Below are 16,262 nucleotides of genomic sequence, written 5' to 3' on the forward strand. Positions count from 1 at the left end.
TGTCGCAAACATTTCTTTGCATAGGCAGCATGTGACTCCTGCCTTTGGGAGGCTGGGCAAGGGGACACCGGTGCTCTGGTTTGTGGCCTCTCCCCTGCTCCGCCCCTTCCCCCAGGCTCCACCCATGCTCTGTCCCAGGCCCCGCTCCTGCTCGGCCCCCACCCCTGAAGCATCCCCAGTCTGTGCCTTCCCGCAACTGCACTGGGACAAAACCACTGCAACCATTGCCTTCCCTGCTGTCCTCAGAGAGTCCCCGCAGTCAGTCCCTGACCCAGGGTGCTTTGGAAGCACCCCACCCCTGGGACCACCTCCAGCACCGTTTGCAAGCACTTACTGCCGTGCCCCCAACTCTCTCCTGCTGCAGCCACCCAGGGAGCAAAGCTGCTCAGCCTAGCGGCCCCCAGCTCCAGCATGCAGGATGTTCCTTTGGTCCTGTGCATCCTGCCAGTGCCCTGCGGCCCCTCAGCGCCAGCTCCTGCAAAGGTCAGGCACAAGCCAGGCTCTGGACATCTTTGGTAAGAGGGTCTTGGGACCCCTCACCCAAGGCCCCCCCATCAGCCACTCATGCCTTGCCCTCCCCAGAGGCCTCCCCGCCCACCCGGTTAGCCTCCCCAAGCCTATTATACCCTCCGTCCATATTTCTATGGTTAGCTTTGCAAGTGAGGATAAGAAAACATTGTCTGCTAAAAGTCACTGACTAGGCTAGTTACTTTATCTTTGCAAAATACTGTCTTTGTGTCACTGTACAGCACAGACTTATTGCCTGCCTTTGTTCAAATAAATGTGCTAACAGTAGAAATGGAAAGGGCCAACATGCACTTATGCCTTGAATCAACTGCACCTCTGGGAGGCCAAGATCTTTTTGCAGAATGCATAACTGTGAAGTCATTGCACTCAAGTGCTTGAAACTGCTCACAATTTTTCTTCCTAACAACAAGCATAATCAGACAACTCATTTGCTGGAAAGCCCATCATGCATGCATAGCTGCACTGAACGAGGAAAAAACAGTCAACAATGGAAAATTCTGCTTTCCAGAATGTCTTGCACATATTAGCAGCGGTATTACTGACTAAAATGGTATAATCATCTGTGTCTCCAGCATTTTTAAGCCAATCTTGTTTTGGAGCCTATATGACTTCCTTCAGAAGATTCATTATGCAGAAGAACAATTCATTTTAGTTGTATGTTATCCCATGTCCTGTAAGAATCCAGAAAAGACAGTATTTTTTTGAAGCCCAAAGATCTGTGATAAATTATTCTTTTTCTGCATACTGGCTCTTGTTATTTATTTCCTTACAAGCTTTCAGATACACATCAGGAATAACCCTTCCAGGAAAAGACTTCCTTGGTGGTATCTTATATCTCCAATATGTTCAAACATATGAACTTAACATCCCAAACAACAGAAAAAGGTTCTTGGGTCTAATCATTTTCCTGAATTCCTGGTGAACAGCATGTGCAGATTGACTATTGTTAGACTCAGACTGCCTCTTTTTCTACACATTGGCATATGGTTTACTGACATTTGTAGATGTATAACTTTGAGTCAATTACGTTTTCAGGGCCAATATTCATAGCTTTTATGTTTCCATTCAAGCTGCGCATATTCAATAGGAGATTGAGGATAGTGATAATTGCTTAACACCAAAGTACCACTGTGTTTGCAGTTTGCAAAACCAGAGGACACCATAAGGGAATCCAATGTATAAACAGTCTTTTAGTTACCCAATTTAACACCAAGCCTGCCGCTGTTGGCCTGTCTTCTTCTTCAAATGTATGGTTATTTTTCTAATTGTTTTCTGTTCTAAATTTTGCTTGAAGCAGCTCTAGCCAGGAGCACCTCACTGGATAAGATTAAGCAAGCTAGATCAAGCAGTCAGTTGAGCTTACTGGGGACAAAAGGCAAGTCATCTCCACATAATAAGGTCAACTCAGCAGCAGCCCAGATTGATTGACAAAAACCTGAGTAGCAAGATGAATAACATATGCTCATTAAAAGTACTGCATAGCAATTTATCAGCATGATATGTGAGTAGGATACCATATATATATATTTAAAATCCTGTTACACACTTTACCCTCATTCCTTTTTTCCTCAGGGACAATTCTTCAAATAAGACAGGATTCTAGGACCACAAAATCCTCAGCAGCCAGAGGATTGCATGAGAGCCGTAATTAATGTAGGTTATTGTTATTATAATTTAATTATGAAGACTTCTAATGGTTTAGGGTTCAGAGGAGTATCCAGAATTCTAGATGCTGCTCCAGAAGCATGGAGACCCACTAGCAAGGCCCTGTGATCATCCACCTCAAATCATTTCCAACAAAAGGGGCGCTCTACCTACATGTCTCTTCTAGGAGGGGGAGAGGCAGGCAGTGGTTTACTATCCACCTCCATCATCTTAAATAGAGGAAGGCATGCCTGTCCCCATCCCCTGCACCTGCAGGGGGCATTTCCATTTTCTTCCTTTTTTGGAGAGTTGGGGATGGGGCTTTTCCCCTTTTTCTTTTTCCCATTCATCACCGGAGGACCTCAAGGTTTCTTCCTGCTGTCTGTTCTCTGTAGGCGGGATGGATTAAGCTTCTTCCACTGTATCCTACTCCACCCTCCTTGTGCTTCAATCCTCACCACAAGCCTGGTCACAATGAAAGAGTTGGCAGATATTTCTCTTCTCCTCTCCTCCCTAACTACACAAAAAGTAGATGAACCATGCTACACCAAGAAAGGGCTAGATTAGGTAAATACCTCGTGTCTCTGGGACAAACAGAGCCACAATGCTAATGGCAGCCACAGCAGAGCCAAGATTGGGCACCATGATTTTGGGATGTGGTATGGGTTAGGACCAGCATCTCCTTCCTTTCAACCCACTGGAGGACAGGATGATGAGAAAACTGCCAGGCTGCTTCACCCAGGAAGCATGGCAGTGAATGGGCACCACAAACAATGTTAAATTTCAGAGCTGTCTGAATATCAGGTATTGGTTACAGATCTGTGTAAACCTCAGGGAAATGTAATGCAGAGGTCCCCTAGACAAGCCACATTGCAAGAGGAGAAATCTCATGTGGAGCAGGATACCATTCAGAAGACTTCGTAACCTTCTGGGTTAAACAGCAACCAGCCATCTCATTGAGCCAGGTACAAACTCATTGGCTTTCTCTGCCAACAGCTATTTAATTCTGGGATGGGGAGGGTCAAAATCTCTTTCAACACTGGTCAGAGAAGAGACTCCAGATTCTCTTTCAAGACTCAGAGAAGTCCTGTGCCATTCAAAATGCCTTTTAAAGCAACCGAGGCATGTGATTCTTGGCTCTTCCATTCACAAAGATTGGGCCAGGGTGTGTGAAGGGAAAAGCAAAGAGGTCTCTGCCACTTTGTTTGTTTTGGCCCTTCCCTAACATTATGTAATGGCCAGGTGTTTGTCTGCAAAAAGCATCCGCTGTTCTTAACAGGACGAAGTTAGCCTTAGGCTCTCTGAAAAAGGGGGTTTTGTCATGTCAGCCACCGTTGAAACAGTTTGAGAGATGGTCACGAATGCTCACACTGCACTCATGCCAAAGAAGCACTGATGGCCTCACCAACAGCCCCATCAGGCAATCAACAGCATCACTGATGGGGCCTTGAGGCTCAATCGTTTTGTTATGGATCAGAGGTCTTACTGCTTTACTAATTTTTGGAGTGGAAGCAGGAAAGAAACCGATACAGTAGAACCTCAGAGTTACAAACTGATCAGTCAACCACACACCTCGTTTGGAACCAGAAGTATACAATAAGGCAGCCACAGCGAGAGAGGGAAAAAAAGCAAATACAGTACTGTGTCAAACAAACTACTAAAAAACTAAAGGGAAAGCAGCATTTTTCTTCTGCATAGTAGTGTTTTAAAGCTGTATTAAGTCAATGTTCAGTTGTAAACTTTTGAAAGAACATTTTATTCAGAGTTACGAACATTTCAGAGTTACGAACAACCTCCATTCCTGAGGTGTTCATAACTCTGAGGTTCTACTGTACCTGCCAAAGAAATGGAGGTAAGTTAAAAGAAGCGTTTCTTCCTGCTATTATTTCTAACCTGGCATTATAAGATGTAGCAAAAAAACAAAAAAAGATGACATGCTGCATCAGGTCACATGATTTACAGAGGCAATGGTTGTGTGTTTGTGGGGCTGTTATCCCCCCTTGTCGTCTAAAAGGTTCTCTCTTTGCTGGTAGAAAGTGGAAGCATGTATAAAAATTCGGGTCACACTTCATATTAAGGTTCCATTCAGAAACAGCTTATAAATGATTAATAGACATTTTAAGAAATAGTTAATCAAACTGTTTCAGATTATTAGAGAGCACAACTGATTGTTTAGAACCGTATCTTTCATCCATACCTAACAACTTCTATCAATATCTTTATAAGCATCTATACCACAAGCTGCTTAAGTCTAACATGCTTATAATATTAACCATGTATTGACCCATTGTAAAGGAAACAGAATATACAGTGTCATCAAAATACTGTAACGATTAAGTAATGTATGAGAAATGCTCCAAATGAGGAGTTTGAGGATGTCAATTGGATATATCTTTTCTTTCTGCTGCTGTTAGGTGGTAGGGTGGTCTATTGGATAGGACACTGCACTGGAGCTCAGGAGACCTGGATTCTAAATTCTAGTTATACTACCACAGATCTTCTGTGTAACCCTGGGCAAGTTACTTTACTGCTCTGTGCTTCTGTTTCCCTTCCCACCTTTTGTCTGTTTAGATTTTAGGCCGTTTGGGGCCGGGACGCTCTGTTGCTGTGTGTTTGTACAGTGCCTACTAAGGCCTGATCTTGCTTGATGCCTCAAGGTGCTACTGTAATACAAACAAACAAATGTTGCAATAAAGGTATAGGTAACTCTTGCCTAAATGAAAACTGGAGAATTTTAATTCTTCATCTTTAACTATGTAACGTTTAATGCATTTTAGCATAGCAATCTTTAAACCTTTACACCGCCATTTTTGTGGTTGCTTCAGCCAAAAGAGGACATAACTTTCCCAGAAAGACTGAGTTTTGTCCACATAGAGATTTAGTATTCTTACTAACAACTAAATTACACAACTCCCCATCCCAAAACTGCTGCATCCCAAAGAAAAATAAGCAACTACTTAATTTGTAACCATATACCTGTTAGAGGCCATTTTCAGTGTCCTGCACTAAGGGGACAGCTGATAGGAACAATACTGTCACTGTTCAGTAACACATGTTTGTGAGACCAATGCTGAATCACATTAGCAAATCACTTGCTGTCTGAAGCAAAGATCTGTACTGGGATGATTTAAGTCTTGGATCTTTGGGGGTTTTTTAAAAAAAAAAAAAAAAAAAGGCAGAGCACATCTCACTTCTCCTTTGAGCCAATCTGCCTTTTTGTTGAGCCTGCTTGGCAAACATATTGCCAACAGTTATCACCAAAGTTACCAAGTAGCCATCATGTGTAGCAGGACTTCAGTCTCACTTACATGCAATGAATTTTTAAAGTGTTTTTGATTTTTTAACTCAATGCAGCTGTCCCCCGCCCCAACCCTACCCAGGGGCCCACTAAAGTCAGTGGGGCTCAGCATACGTGCAGCTCATTGCAAGACTGCTGACTTGCAGATTAAAATTAGCTGATGCAAGCCACAGACATTGTCACTCAGATTATAATAATGCCACCATTACTGTATCCAATTTTAATGATTCATCATTTACTATACACTTTATCAGGCGTTTATTACGGTTATGGCAAAAAGTGCTAATGAACTGTCATTAACATGTAAGCACTGAGGATGAAACTCGCCACAGAGATTAAAGATGTCATGCAAGAAGCACCCTCAGGGTATGTCTACATTACAATTAAAGATCCATGGCTGGTCCTTGCTAGTTGATTCGGGCTCACAGGGCTTAGGCTAAGGAGCTGTTTAATTGCAGCACACGTTTGGGCTCAGGCTGGTGCCAGGGTTCTAGGACCTGTGAGGTGGCGGCTGTCACAGAGCTGCCCAAATGTCTACATCACAATTAAACTGCCCCTTAGTCCAAACCTAGGGGCCTGAGTCAGCTGGCACAGGACAGCTGCAGGTGTCTAACTGCAGTGTAGACATACCCTCAGAGACCCATCAGGGAAATTGTATGGCGTAATCTCTTCTGTGTCTGAGCCATTAGACCTTTCTGAGCTTCCTTTTGTTTTGCAGAGCAGGTGCACAAAAGGAAGGTTAAATGCCAGGCCCCTTTTCCAGACCTTGCAGTCCAAGGCTGTGTCTACATTATGGAGCTCAGGCCAGCATAGCTAGGCCAGCAAAACCCTCTAGTGGAGATGCAGCCTACACCAACGGAAGAGGTTTTTCTTTTAATGTAGGAACACCACCCCCTTGAATGAAGTTAGTTACGTGGACGGAAGCATTCTTCTGTCAATAAAGCTATACCAAACTAACCCCCAGTGTAGATGCAGCTATGTCAGTCAGGGGGTTGGGTTTTTCACACCAGTGACGGACATAGCTATGTCAACCTAACTTTCAAGTGTAGACCAAGCCTAAGTAATGTAGCTTGGACTAGGGGTTTCCCAGGTGTAAAGAGCAGGGCTGATCTACACTGAAAAGTTACAATTGGCATAGTTACGTCTCTAAAGGGTGTGAAAAATCCACACTCCTGAGAGATGTAGTTAAGCTAACATAACCCCTGGTATAGACAGGTATATATGACAGGTATGTCAACAGGAGAATTCTTCCATTAACCTAGTTACCACCTCTCGAGGAGGTAGATTACCTACAGCAATGGGAGAACCCCGCCCATTGCTGTAGTAAGTGTTTGAACTGAAACACTACAGTGGAGCAGCTGCAGCTATGCCATTGCAGTATTTTAAGTGGAACAGACTGCCTCAGGAGGTTGTGGAAGCTTCTTCACTGGAGGTTTTCAAAAGGAGGCTGGATAGCATCTGTCTTGGATGGTTTAGACTGGGGTTCTCAATTGGGGATTGGGAACCCTCAAGGGGTCGCAAAGTTATTATGGGGGGGGTCACGAGCTGTCAGCCCCGACACATGCTGTGGCTGCGGCTGTCAGCCCTGCGCATGGCTGACAGCCAGAGCCCTTCAGGGCTGAGTGGCCAGAGAGCAGCAGCTGCTGGCAGGGTGCTCTGATGGTAGTGCTGCCCCCAGCAGCAATGTGGAAGTAAAGGTGGCATGGCGGGGTCACCATTTTTTTTTTTTGGGGGGGGGGGGGGGGGGGTCATCAAAGCCTGAAATATTTTCATATGGGGTCCCAAAAAAAAAGTTTGAGAACCCCTGGTTTAGAGACAACAAATCCTGCATCTTGGCAGAGGGTTAGACTAGATGACCCTTACAGTCCCTTCTAACCCTATGATTTTAAGTGTTGACATAGACTGGGGGAGAAAAAGAGGCCCCAAATGCATTTAAGAAGTTAGGTCTGTTTGAGATTTTTGTGAATTAAAGAGGGATAGGAAACAACACAGCTGCTTCCTTGGGTCAGGGCAGCAGTGCCTTACCTGAGGTTACTGCAAAAGAGAATTGCCTGTGGGCCATTTGTTACCACCTCTGTTCAAGGAAACAGGACTTGGTACATTTAGAAAATAAACAAACTACACTGAGAAAATACCTGACAATGTGTCACTGATTTCTTTCTGCTGCAAATGGGGAATGGATTTGCAAAGCTCCAAAATCTGCTTTTGCTCTGTAAAGGGGCAATATTGTATTAATTCAATTAGAGATAAAAATAGCGTGATTCTTATTACAGTTTCCTTCAAACATAAGATAAGGTAAATAAGGAATGTATTTATCTTTAATATCTGAAGATTTGTTAACATATCTAAATACTGATAAGTCTTGAGCATATAAAAAAAGTCACCATTTCCATAATAAAAACAGAAATGTAGCTTGGCTAACCTCTCACCCATTGAGTGTGTCTATTTCTCTTCTTAACACATGAGATAAATTAGGTCTCTAATGCCCTATATGCACTGAAAGGAGAATAAACTCCTATAACTTAATAGGAACTTTAACTTTATAAAAATGAATATCAAACAAAAGGTGTCCATTAGCAGAAATATAAAATAGTTTTAATATGAAAGGGAGGGGACACAACATTAATCCATTCTTTCAACTAGTGGAAACCATTGTTTATAATTAACACCTAGCCAGTTTATGCTCAACAACTTACTTTCCTTAATGAAAATTACAATCCTATGCAAAATCTTGAAGAATGATTTAAAAAGAGATTGTATAAGTTAAACCAATTTTATATTAAAAGCACACAAGAGCCTCTAACAATGCTGCATAGGATTTACTTTAAAAAAGGGAAATTTAGGCACACAAAGAGTATATATACTTATACATATGTACCGTTATCCCATCTTAAAATTGTATTCTAATAGTCACTCTCATCTTCCATACCCAAGGATCAAAAACAAAAGAAGGTTCTGGAAAACATGATTCTGTCATTCTGGCATAGCAAACTCCAGGACAGTACAGCCAAGGAAAAACACCACATGAGATTCCCCCACCTCCCCATATTTACACAAGCATTTCTGCGGCTCATTATCAAATACTCATGCTTCACTTATAGGCTTTCGAAATTTGCTTTGAAGAAAAACCCTTGGAACACGCAGGTCTTCTTTCCTATTCACAGTTTCTCGAAGCATATACTCATTGACCACTTGCTCATATCCTACAGCCATAAAGAGACGAGACAAGAACTCTACAAGAGAGAAAGATGAAAGGTGGTATTACGAAGTTAGTTTAGATGGTTTTTTGAGCACTAGTGAGGATTTATACAAGCATTTGTTTTTAACTACTTAAGTACATGCATTTTTGTTAAAATCACGAAGGCTTCAAATCTGGAAGCTGCTCTGTTCAGACAGACACTGGCACCTGCATTGAGCTCCACTGAAGTTAATGAAGCTCTGCTTTCCTGTACAGCAGCTTGCAGGACTGGGGCTTTAAACAGGTAACACAATCCTGTTTCCCAAATTGTGTACATTTATCATTTTAAATGGAAAGTTTTCCATTTCCCCATGTGACTGACTCTCAAATTATTTTTGCATTGTGTAGTGGGCCAGCACAAAGCCAATGCACCATCTTGAGTCCAACTTGAGCCCCATTTTGAGGATTTCAGTGATGCATTGGCCTTGGGCTGGCGCTCTACACAGGGGTAAATATGCCAAGTTCCCACATTGCAGTTAACCAGAAAAGGAGGAAGATGGCAAACTGGGTATGTTGATACTAAGCCTCCACAGTTCAAGCAAACAAATTTACTTTCCATTTACACATAGAAGAAACCTCAGTGAAATATTTCTTTCCCTAGAGGAGGCAGTGAGGCCTAGCCGACAGAATATTGGACTGGGAGTCAAAAGACCTGACTCTGCTGCGGACCTGCTATGTGATCGTGGGCAAGTCATTTCTCCTCTGTTTTCCCTCCCACCCTTCTTTGTCTGTTTTATCTAATTACACTGAAAATTCTTCACAGCAGAAATTGTTGCTCATTGTGTGTTTGTACAGTGGGAGAAATACAGACTACTGAAATACAAATAATAGATACTACCACCATAGGACAACTTCACTGTAATGAAAGTTGGCTATGAGCAAGATCTACATACTCACTCCTCTACTAATTAAATGAATCTAATAATTTGAGGAAGTGAAAAAAATTAGTTCTCGGAGAAGGTGAGAGACTGATAAGTCCTGTTTGAGCTAAGCATACTATTCCTTTAAAAAAAAAAAAAAAAAGAATAATCGTTGTCTACATTTACTCCTCTTTTCACCTCTCTCTTCCATCTGTTTCACTTCTCTCAGCTGAAAATGAGGAGGAGAGTTAGCATCACGACTGGCAAGCTCCTCCGTGGACCACCACCAAGTGGTCACAAAGCACATTTTGCTGCACTAGACAATATGTGTTGCCTATCAAACTCCTGGAAAAACAATCTTGTTAGATCACAATTAAACCCAAAAGGCCATTTTAGAAAGAACAGACACTGGTGAATGATATTTTAAAGTCATTTGCTACTATAGTACTGTATAAGGTTTTTTTCATACCACTGCAAGAAAATGAAACAGCAGGTAATAGCGAATCTTCAAAATTCAAGGAAAAAAAACCCATAAGGAATTTCCCATCCAAACACACAACTGTGACATTTTATTCTCCAAATGCCTAACAAGGGATTGGATTCAAACGTTCATTCTAGGCTGGCTCCCCCTGTCTCTCCCTCCTACAGCAGAACTCAGTTTGTTACAATAAATAAGTGGAACTAAACAAGCTATTTGATGACCAAAAATGACCCTAAAAATGCTTTGGTGAAGTTGCATTGCAACTTTCATTATTTATCTTAAATTTAAACAATAACCTTTAAAGAATAGAAACATCTCAGAAATGATTAATGGAATTAGCTTTTATTTTTAAATAATAGCAGCAACCAGGTAATAAATTATGTCATAAAATATCAAGATTATTTACTTGGCTCTAAATTGATCTCCAAGAGACTTCTGATGCTTAATTTTGCTTTAAAGAAGAAAAAGCCTTTTTTTCTTTCACAAAGTCACATAATTAATATAGGAAAGTATTTGTTCTCTACCGTTCATTGAGAGAAACTGGGAGTCAAGAGAACAGTTATAAATCCCAGATTTGTACAAGACTTTGGGCAAATTGCTTAATTTCTCTGTGCTTCAGTTTTTCTATCTGTAAAACTGGGACAATTATCCTCTTTTGTAAAGTATTTTGAAATCCCTGAATGAAAGGCTATATAAGTATTGTTAATGTCATAAGGTGATGATAATTAAATGCTTTTCAAAGTTATGTTTACTAAAGCTGGCTGAACTTGGAAATAATCTACCAGAAGAGATGGCAGTCACAATTAGCTAAATTATTAGCACCGTGTTACCTCAATAAAAGCTTTGTAGAAGCTTTCCTCCATTCCAGTCATGCCTTTGCTTCAAAGCCCACTGACTTCAATGGGTTTTGGATCAGGCTTCATATATGTAAGAAACAACATTACAAATAAACTGTTGTGAGAGAACTACACCCTTTAGATGCTCATTGATAAAGGAGAACAAATCTTTTCCTAAGATTTTTCTCTTTCTTTCATAGTATTGATCTGAATGAGGCCAATGCAGTTTACAAGATCTAAACCAATGCTGCTGTGATCTCATCATGATGATACATATAGGAAGTCAACAAATCAAATTGCTCCTTTGAGAATCCTGCCAATTTTATAAAATAACGATATAGAGGTGGCAAATGAATTACACCAAGCTTTCAATAGTTCATACACTTAACAAGCAACCCCTACAGGCATAACAGAAATTCATTGATGCAAGTTTAAACAAAAAACCTGCAGAGGAAAAAAAAAAAAAAGAGTTCTATTAAATATCTTACCATCAGTAAAGAAATATGATCTTGTTCCATCTTGTCTTACATAAAAGTTTTCTCCAAGTTTGTTGCCAGTTTTAAACCTAAGCATTGCATGATCATAGAGCCCATAGTCCCTAAACAAGACACATTTGCCTGGTTTTAACACCTGCCAAAAAAAGCACTTATATATCAGTAAAGTGGACATAGCAAAATTATTTAAAGGAGAGAGAACATTTATGGCTTGTAAATTTCTTCAGAAGTGAACAAATGGATTAAATGAGCTGACTATCTTCTCAAAGAAGACAGTAATTAGCCTCTGTCCCATTTGAGCTAAGAAATAAATCTCTATTTTAGAAAACAATCTCTGAAGTATATCAAAACCTAACCTTTATTATTCAGACTATAGCTGATATGATACACCAAATATCCTAGAATATAAAAATCCAAAATACGAACTGAATCTTATATTTAGTTGTCGGTGCAAATAAAAATAAATATATATATATTGCAGACAGAATGAGAAATCACAAAGTTTGATCTTTTCTTCCTAATCGGTAGCTAAAACTTTTGGACACGTTATCTCAAAACTTTGTGCATTTATCAGCTTTTCATTTATCAGCAGGATGCAGAGCACACTCAATCAGAGTTGAAAAATCTCAGCCTTCACAGGAGGACAGCCTAATGCTCCTCATCTATTTCTTGTTTGAAGCCCAAGACCCCAATCCCATGCAGACTTATGTATGTGCTTAACTCTGTGCACTGTGTGTAGTGCCGCTGATTTCAATGGGACTACTCACTGTGTGTAAAGCTAAACACATATGTATGTGTTCTCAGGAGAAGAGCCTTAGTCGTTATCAACATAATAAACTACCGCAGAACTTTTAAATTCAGATAAAGGAAAAATAATGGTACTTAGTTCTCATTAAAAACAACTGACACAGCACTGCATCTTGTTTTAACATGTTAAGGTGCTTGGTATAAATCAAAACGGTAGCCAAAAACCAGGAGAAAATAATGCTGGTGAACCTAGAGAAAGCATCTTTCATTTCTGATCTGACTTTCAGCCAATTAATCAGCTGATTTCCTTTTTACAAAAACAAGTCATAATAGCATTTTCTCAATGTTATTCCTTAAAATGTAAAAAGTCATGCTATAAAAATGGCATCATGAGATTCTGTGTGCTAAGTCTCAAGGACCACACAGCAAATTGGCTTAGTTTACTTGCAAAAAAAAGATTTTTCTTCTAACTGCCAGTCCTGTAGCCAATGAGATGTTGTATTATCAACATGAAAATGTTTGTGACATGAATTTAGTTATGTTGATAATGCACAAGCCAGAAGAAAAACCACTCATTCACTGAGAGCTAAAAGAAGAAAAATGTAATCAAAACTTATTTTAGTCCCTATTGTAAGCAAATGTGATTAAATACATCCAGAGAGTAAAGTATTAAGTAAGGAGGTGCCATTTGCAGATAGTTTCTTTTCAGAGTGGAATTGCGTTTTTGAGTCAAAAAAGTCTAAAAAAAAAAAAACTTGTTAAGTCTCATTTACCTTATAAATATTTTGCAAGGCAAGGTGCATCTTGTCAGGGTGAATGGCAGAAAGCACAAATATTAATGTGACAACATCCACAGAATCCGCTGGTATATTTTCTAGAAGGTCATCTTTGGTCAGATCACACTGGAATACTTTACACCTCTCAATAGTATATAAAGGGTTCTTCTATGGAGTGAAAAGATTTTGCTTTAGTTGACAAGTAACAGCATAAACTATAAAATTATAAAAGACAAAACTGTATTTTGTCATTTTTTTTTTTAATTGGGAGAGCAACAATAGGAAACATAGCTACAAAAGTGCATTCACTTCCTGCTTTCTGTTTACTCAGGTCCAGAGTCACACTAAGGCTTGGTTTACACTAGGAAATTATGTCGACATAACTCCGTCGATTATACCGACCTAACTCCCAGTGCAGACAATGCTATGTCGTCGGGAGGGCTTTTCCTATCGACATGGCTATTGACTCTCAGGGGCGTGGAGTACCTACAATGACAGGAAAAGCTCTCCTGTCAGCATAGGTAGCATCTTCACTAAGCACTACAGAGTATATTCTGACATTGCAAATACAGCCCAGTCTCAGCTGAGGCGGCAATATGTAATAAGAGATGACACTGTACAGTTTATATGTTTTACATGTGTTTATATTTCATTTAAAACCCAGGAATATTTGCAACAAAGAATTCTTATAATCTAACTCCAAATTGAATCTCAGATGTCTATAGACTTGTCAGGGAGTGTTTTTTAAACATAAATTAGCAATATATATAGATTAGGTTACATACATCCAAAGGAAATTCTTAATATATTTTACTAATTGCCCCCTCGAGGGGATATTTTCAAACATAAAAGGCTGAGTGTATATTTATATACTTCTGGCGATGGAATTAACAGAAAAGTAAGAGATTCTCAAAGACCCAATGCCTCCAAAAATCTTGATCCACTAAAGGAAATTTATATTGTATAAAAATGAATTAATGAGTTTAGATATGTTATTTGTTTCTAATAGGTCTCCAAATTTCCTTGAAAAGAGTCAATCAGTTCTCATTTTCAAGATCACTCTGGTTGTCCCTCCTCCTTCCTCCCAAAGGATGGCACAGCTGAGTTTATGTCCCAAATCAAATTTTGGTTGTACTGTGTAGTTTGCCCGGACACAGATATGTTGCCAAAAAAGGACTTTGATTTACATCAATCTATTACTCTCATTGGTCAAATTTAACTTTTTAGGAAATATCCAAGTACAACACTCATACTTACTACTACAGTAATATGATTTAATATTAGAAAATTAGGTCCGCAGTGATGATTCAGTTTCTTGTAAATAAAGCTCCAGTACCGTATATCAGTTTCTCTCCTCTTCCATACAATACAGTTTAGAGTTTACAATCCTTATAGAAGAAAACAAAGCTAGATAATTTGCCATACCTGTAATCTGGAATTTCATGAGCACAAATTTCTAAAGAATTAAAAAATACAGAAAAATATCAGACCAACCTTTACATATTCAACTGCTCTTGGAGAGAAATCACAGGCATAAGCAAATATATTCAAGTCCTCCTCTAAAAGTGGAAAAAGGCAATTCCCAACCCCACAGCCTGCTTCAAGAATGGTCAGTTTCTGATCTTCGAACTATATGGGAAAAAGAGGCCAAGGATATAGCACATCACTTTTGCTTAATCCTCATAAAACAAAGATACTGCTTTTCACATTTTAAAGTTAGGATCAGAGTTTCAGTTAACATCAGTTTAAAATTTGAAGTATCCTTTCATTGGCGATTTGATATTGTGAAGTATAGGTTCTAATTTATATTACATTAAGTTTCTCTTTAGAAACTACTAAAATCTAATTAGTCATCTACTCATTTCAGCAATGATCAAATTATGCTATCCTCTTGGCCTTGGCCCTTTTATTAAATAGGGTGAACAACAAATACATTTGAATGTCTTTTTAAAATGTATATTTTAATACATTGACTATGCTAGATAGGTGACTTTATAACAGGGTACTCAAAAGTTTTGTAGCTTGTGTCTGAAAATTGGAAGAGAGAGAGGAACTCAGATCTAATTTAGGATACAGGACAAATATTCTAGAGAGTAGGTCTGAATGTAAAATACAGGTCAATTATAAACTGTCATTCAAAGATTTCAGAAGAAATTTCAATTTTTGAAACTTTTTGATTGGGCCCAGATGGAGCCTACTTGAGGAGGTATTGAGGGGAGAACAAGACGAAAAGGTCAATCAAAAGCTTTTCAAATATTTTTTGTCTTAAAAGTCAGGGAAGTTATTGAATACACAACACCAAACACCTGATGTATAACAGAGACATGTCACTGTCATCTTATTTGGTGGACTATTAAATCATTAAAAATATGTGTCCCCTTACTGTAGAACTAGTGTACATGGCTCACCTCCCGGCATGCTTTTAAGTCTTCAAACTCTCTAGTTGTCCAATGTCTGTCTTTAAAGAAATTTGTGCTGTTTCTTTTATAAAATAAATCCCAGTTCTTCTGTGCCTCTTTCTCCAGTTTCAGTTTTTTGAAGTCAGACACTAAGGCTTGATCTCTTGCCAATTTCTCAGCTTCTTCAGGGCTAAGGGTCCTTGTACTGTGCCCTTTCTTTTGGAAAGCATCATCTTTACAAATTGGGGCTACTAAATTCAAGTAAACATCAGATGTATTTTCTTGGAACATCCTGGATTCATTCATATGAATACAGACAAAGCAGATTTAAAGTGTTTTTCCTTCAGCTGTATATTTCCATCATCGATTTCAGATAAGATAACCAAGGCACTAGAAACATAAGTAATAACAAGAAAAGGGTTATAGTTTGCACTCCTTAGAGGCTTTTTGTAACTCGCTGTAAGTGCTAGGCTGAGAAAGCACCAAATCTACTTCTCTGAAACGTCCATAAAAGTCCTCCAGCAAAACTAGGCAAGATCAGACTTGACGTTCCTGAGATTTCTAAGATTTAAAAAAAAAAAAAAAAAAAAAAAAACATCAGCCAAACACATTTCTGTTCTTCTTTACACATCATACAGATGCCACAAAAACTGACCACCCCCCTGCTACCCGCAGTAAGGGCCTGATTCTGCAACCTGATCCACTTGAAAGGAGCCCTGCACCCAGGCATGCCCCCAAATCATTCCAGAAGGATTCCATGCTGGTGTAATGGGGCTGCCCTGTATCAGAGACCTCCATCCTGCCTCCCCACCCCCCTGACAGCCCCACCCCATGTCAGACACCCCCAGCCCTCCCCCTGACAGCCCCTCCCCATGTCAGACACCCCTAGCCTGCCCTTCCCCTCCCCCATGTCAGACACCCTTGTCCTGCCCCCCACAGCCACCCCTCGCCCGCCCCCAGA

The 16,262-nt window shown here is 39.9% G+C and overlaps 1 protein-coding gene across 8 annotated transcripts; it reads right to left on the bottom strand.

Moving 5' to 3' along the window:
* Positions 1-8,043: 8,043 nt before the first annotated feature.
* Positions 8,044-16,053, bottom strand: METTL6 (methyltransferase 6, tRNA N3-cytidine). Of its 8 annotated transcripts, none has more exons than XM_067561807.1 (6): positions 15,794-16,049; positions 15,311-15,691; positions 14,397-14,531; positions 12,900-13,070; positions 11,374-11,515; positions 8,044-8,703 (listed from the first exon to the last, which is right to left on the bottom strand). In XM_067561807.1, the coding sequence occupies exons 2-6, from the start codon at positions 15,605-15,607 to the stop codon at positions 8,555-8,557; spliced, it is 894 nt and encodes a 297-aa protein (XP_067417908.1). In that variant the 5' UTR covers positions 15,608-15,691; positions 15,794-16,049; the 3' UTR covers positions 8,044-8,554. The 8 variants fall into 8 exon arrangements, 5 of the variants coding, with proteins under 5 accessions (XP_067417908.1, XP_067417907.1, XP_067417906.1 ...); XM_067561806.1 differs by having other exon boundaries at positions 15,785-16,049; XR_010922327.1 differs by adding an exon at positions 10,880-10,966 and having other exon boundaries at positions 8,574-8,703; positions 11,374-11,483; positions 15,311-16,053.
* Positions 16,054-16,262: the final 209 nt, after the last annotated feature.

The sequence above is a fragment of the Emydura macquarii genome, unplaced genomic scaffold (assembly GCF_026122565.2).
Source record: "Emydura macquarii macquarii isolate MOO-44397 ecotype Brisbane River unplaced genomic scaffold, CSIRO-AGI_Emac_v2 contig_2422, whole genome shotgun sequence".
NCBI classification, from domain to species: Eukaryota; Metazoa; Chordata; order Testudines; family Chelidae; genus Emydura; species Emydura macquarii.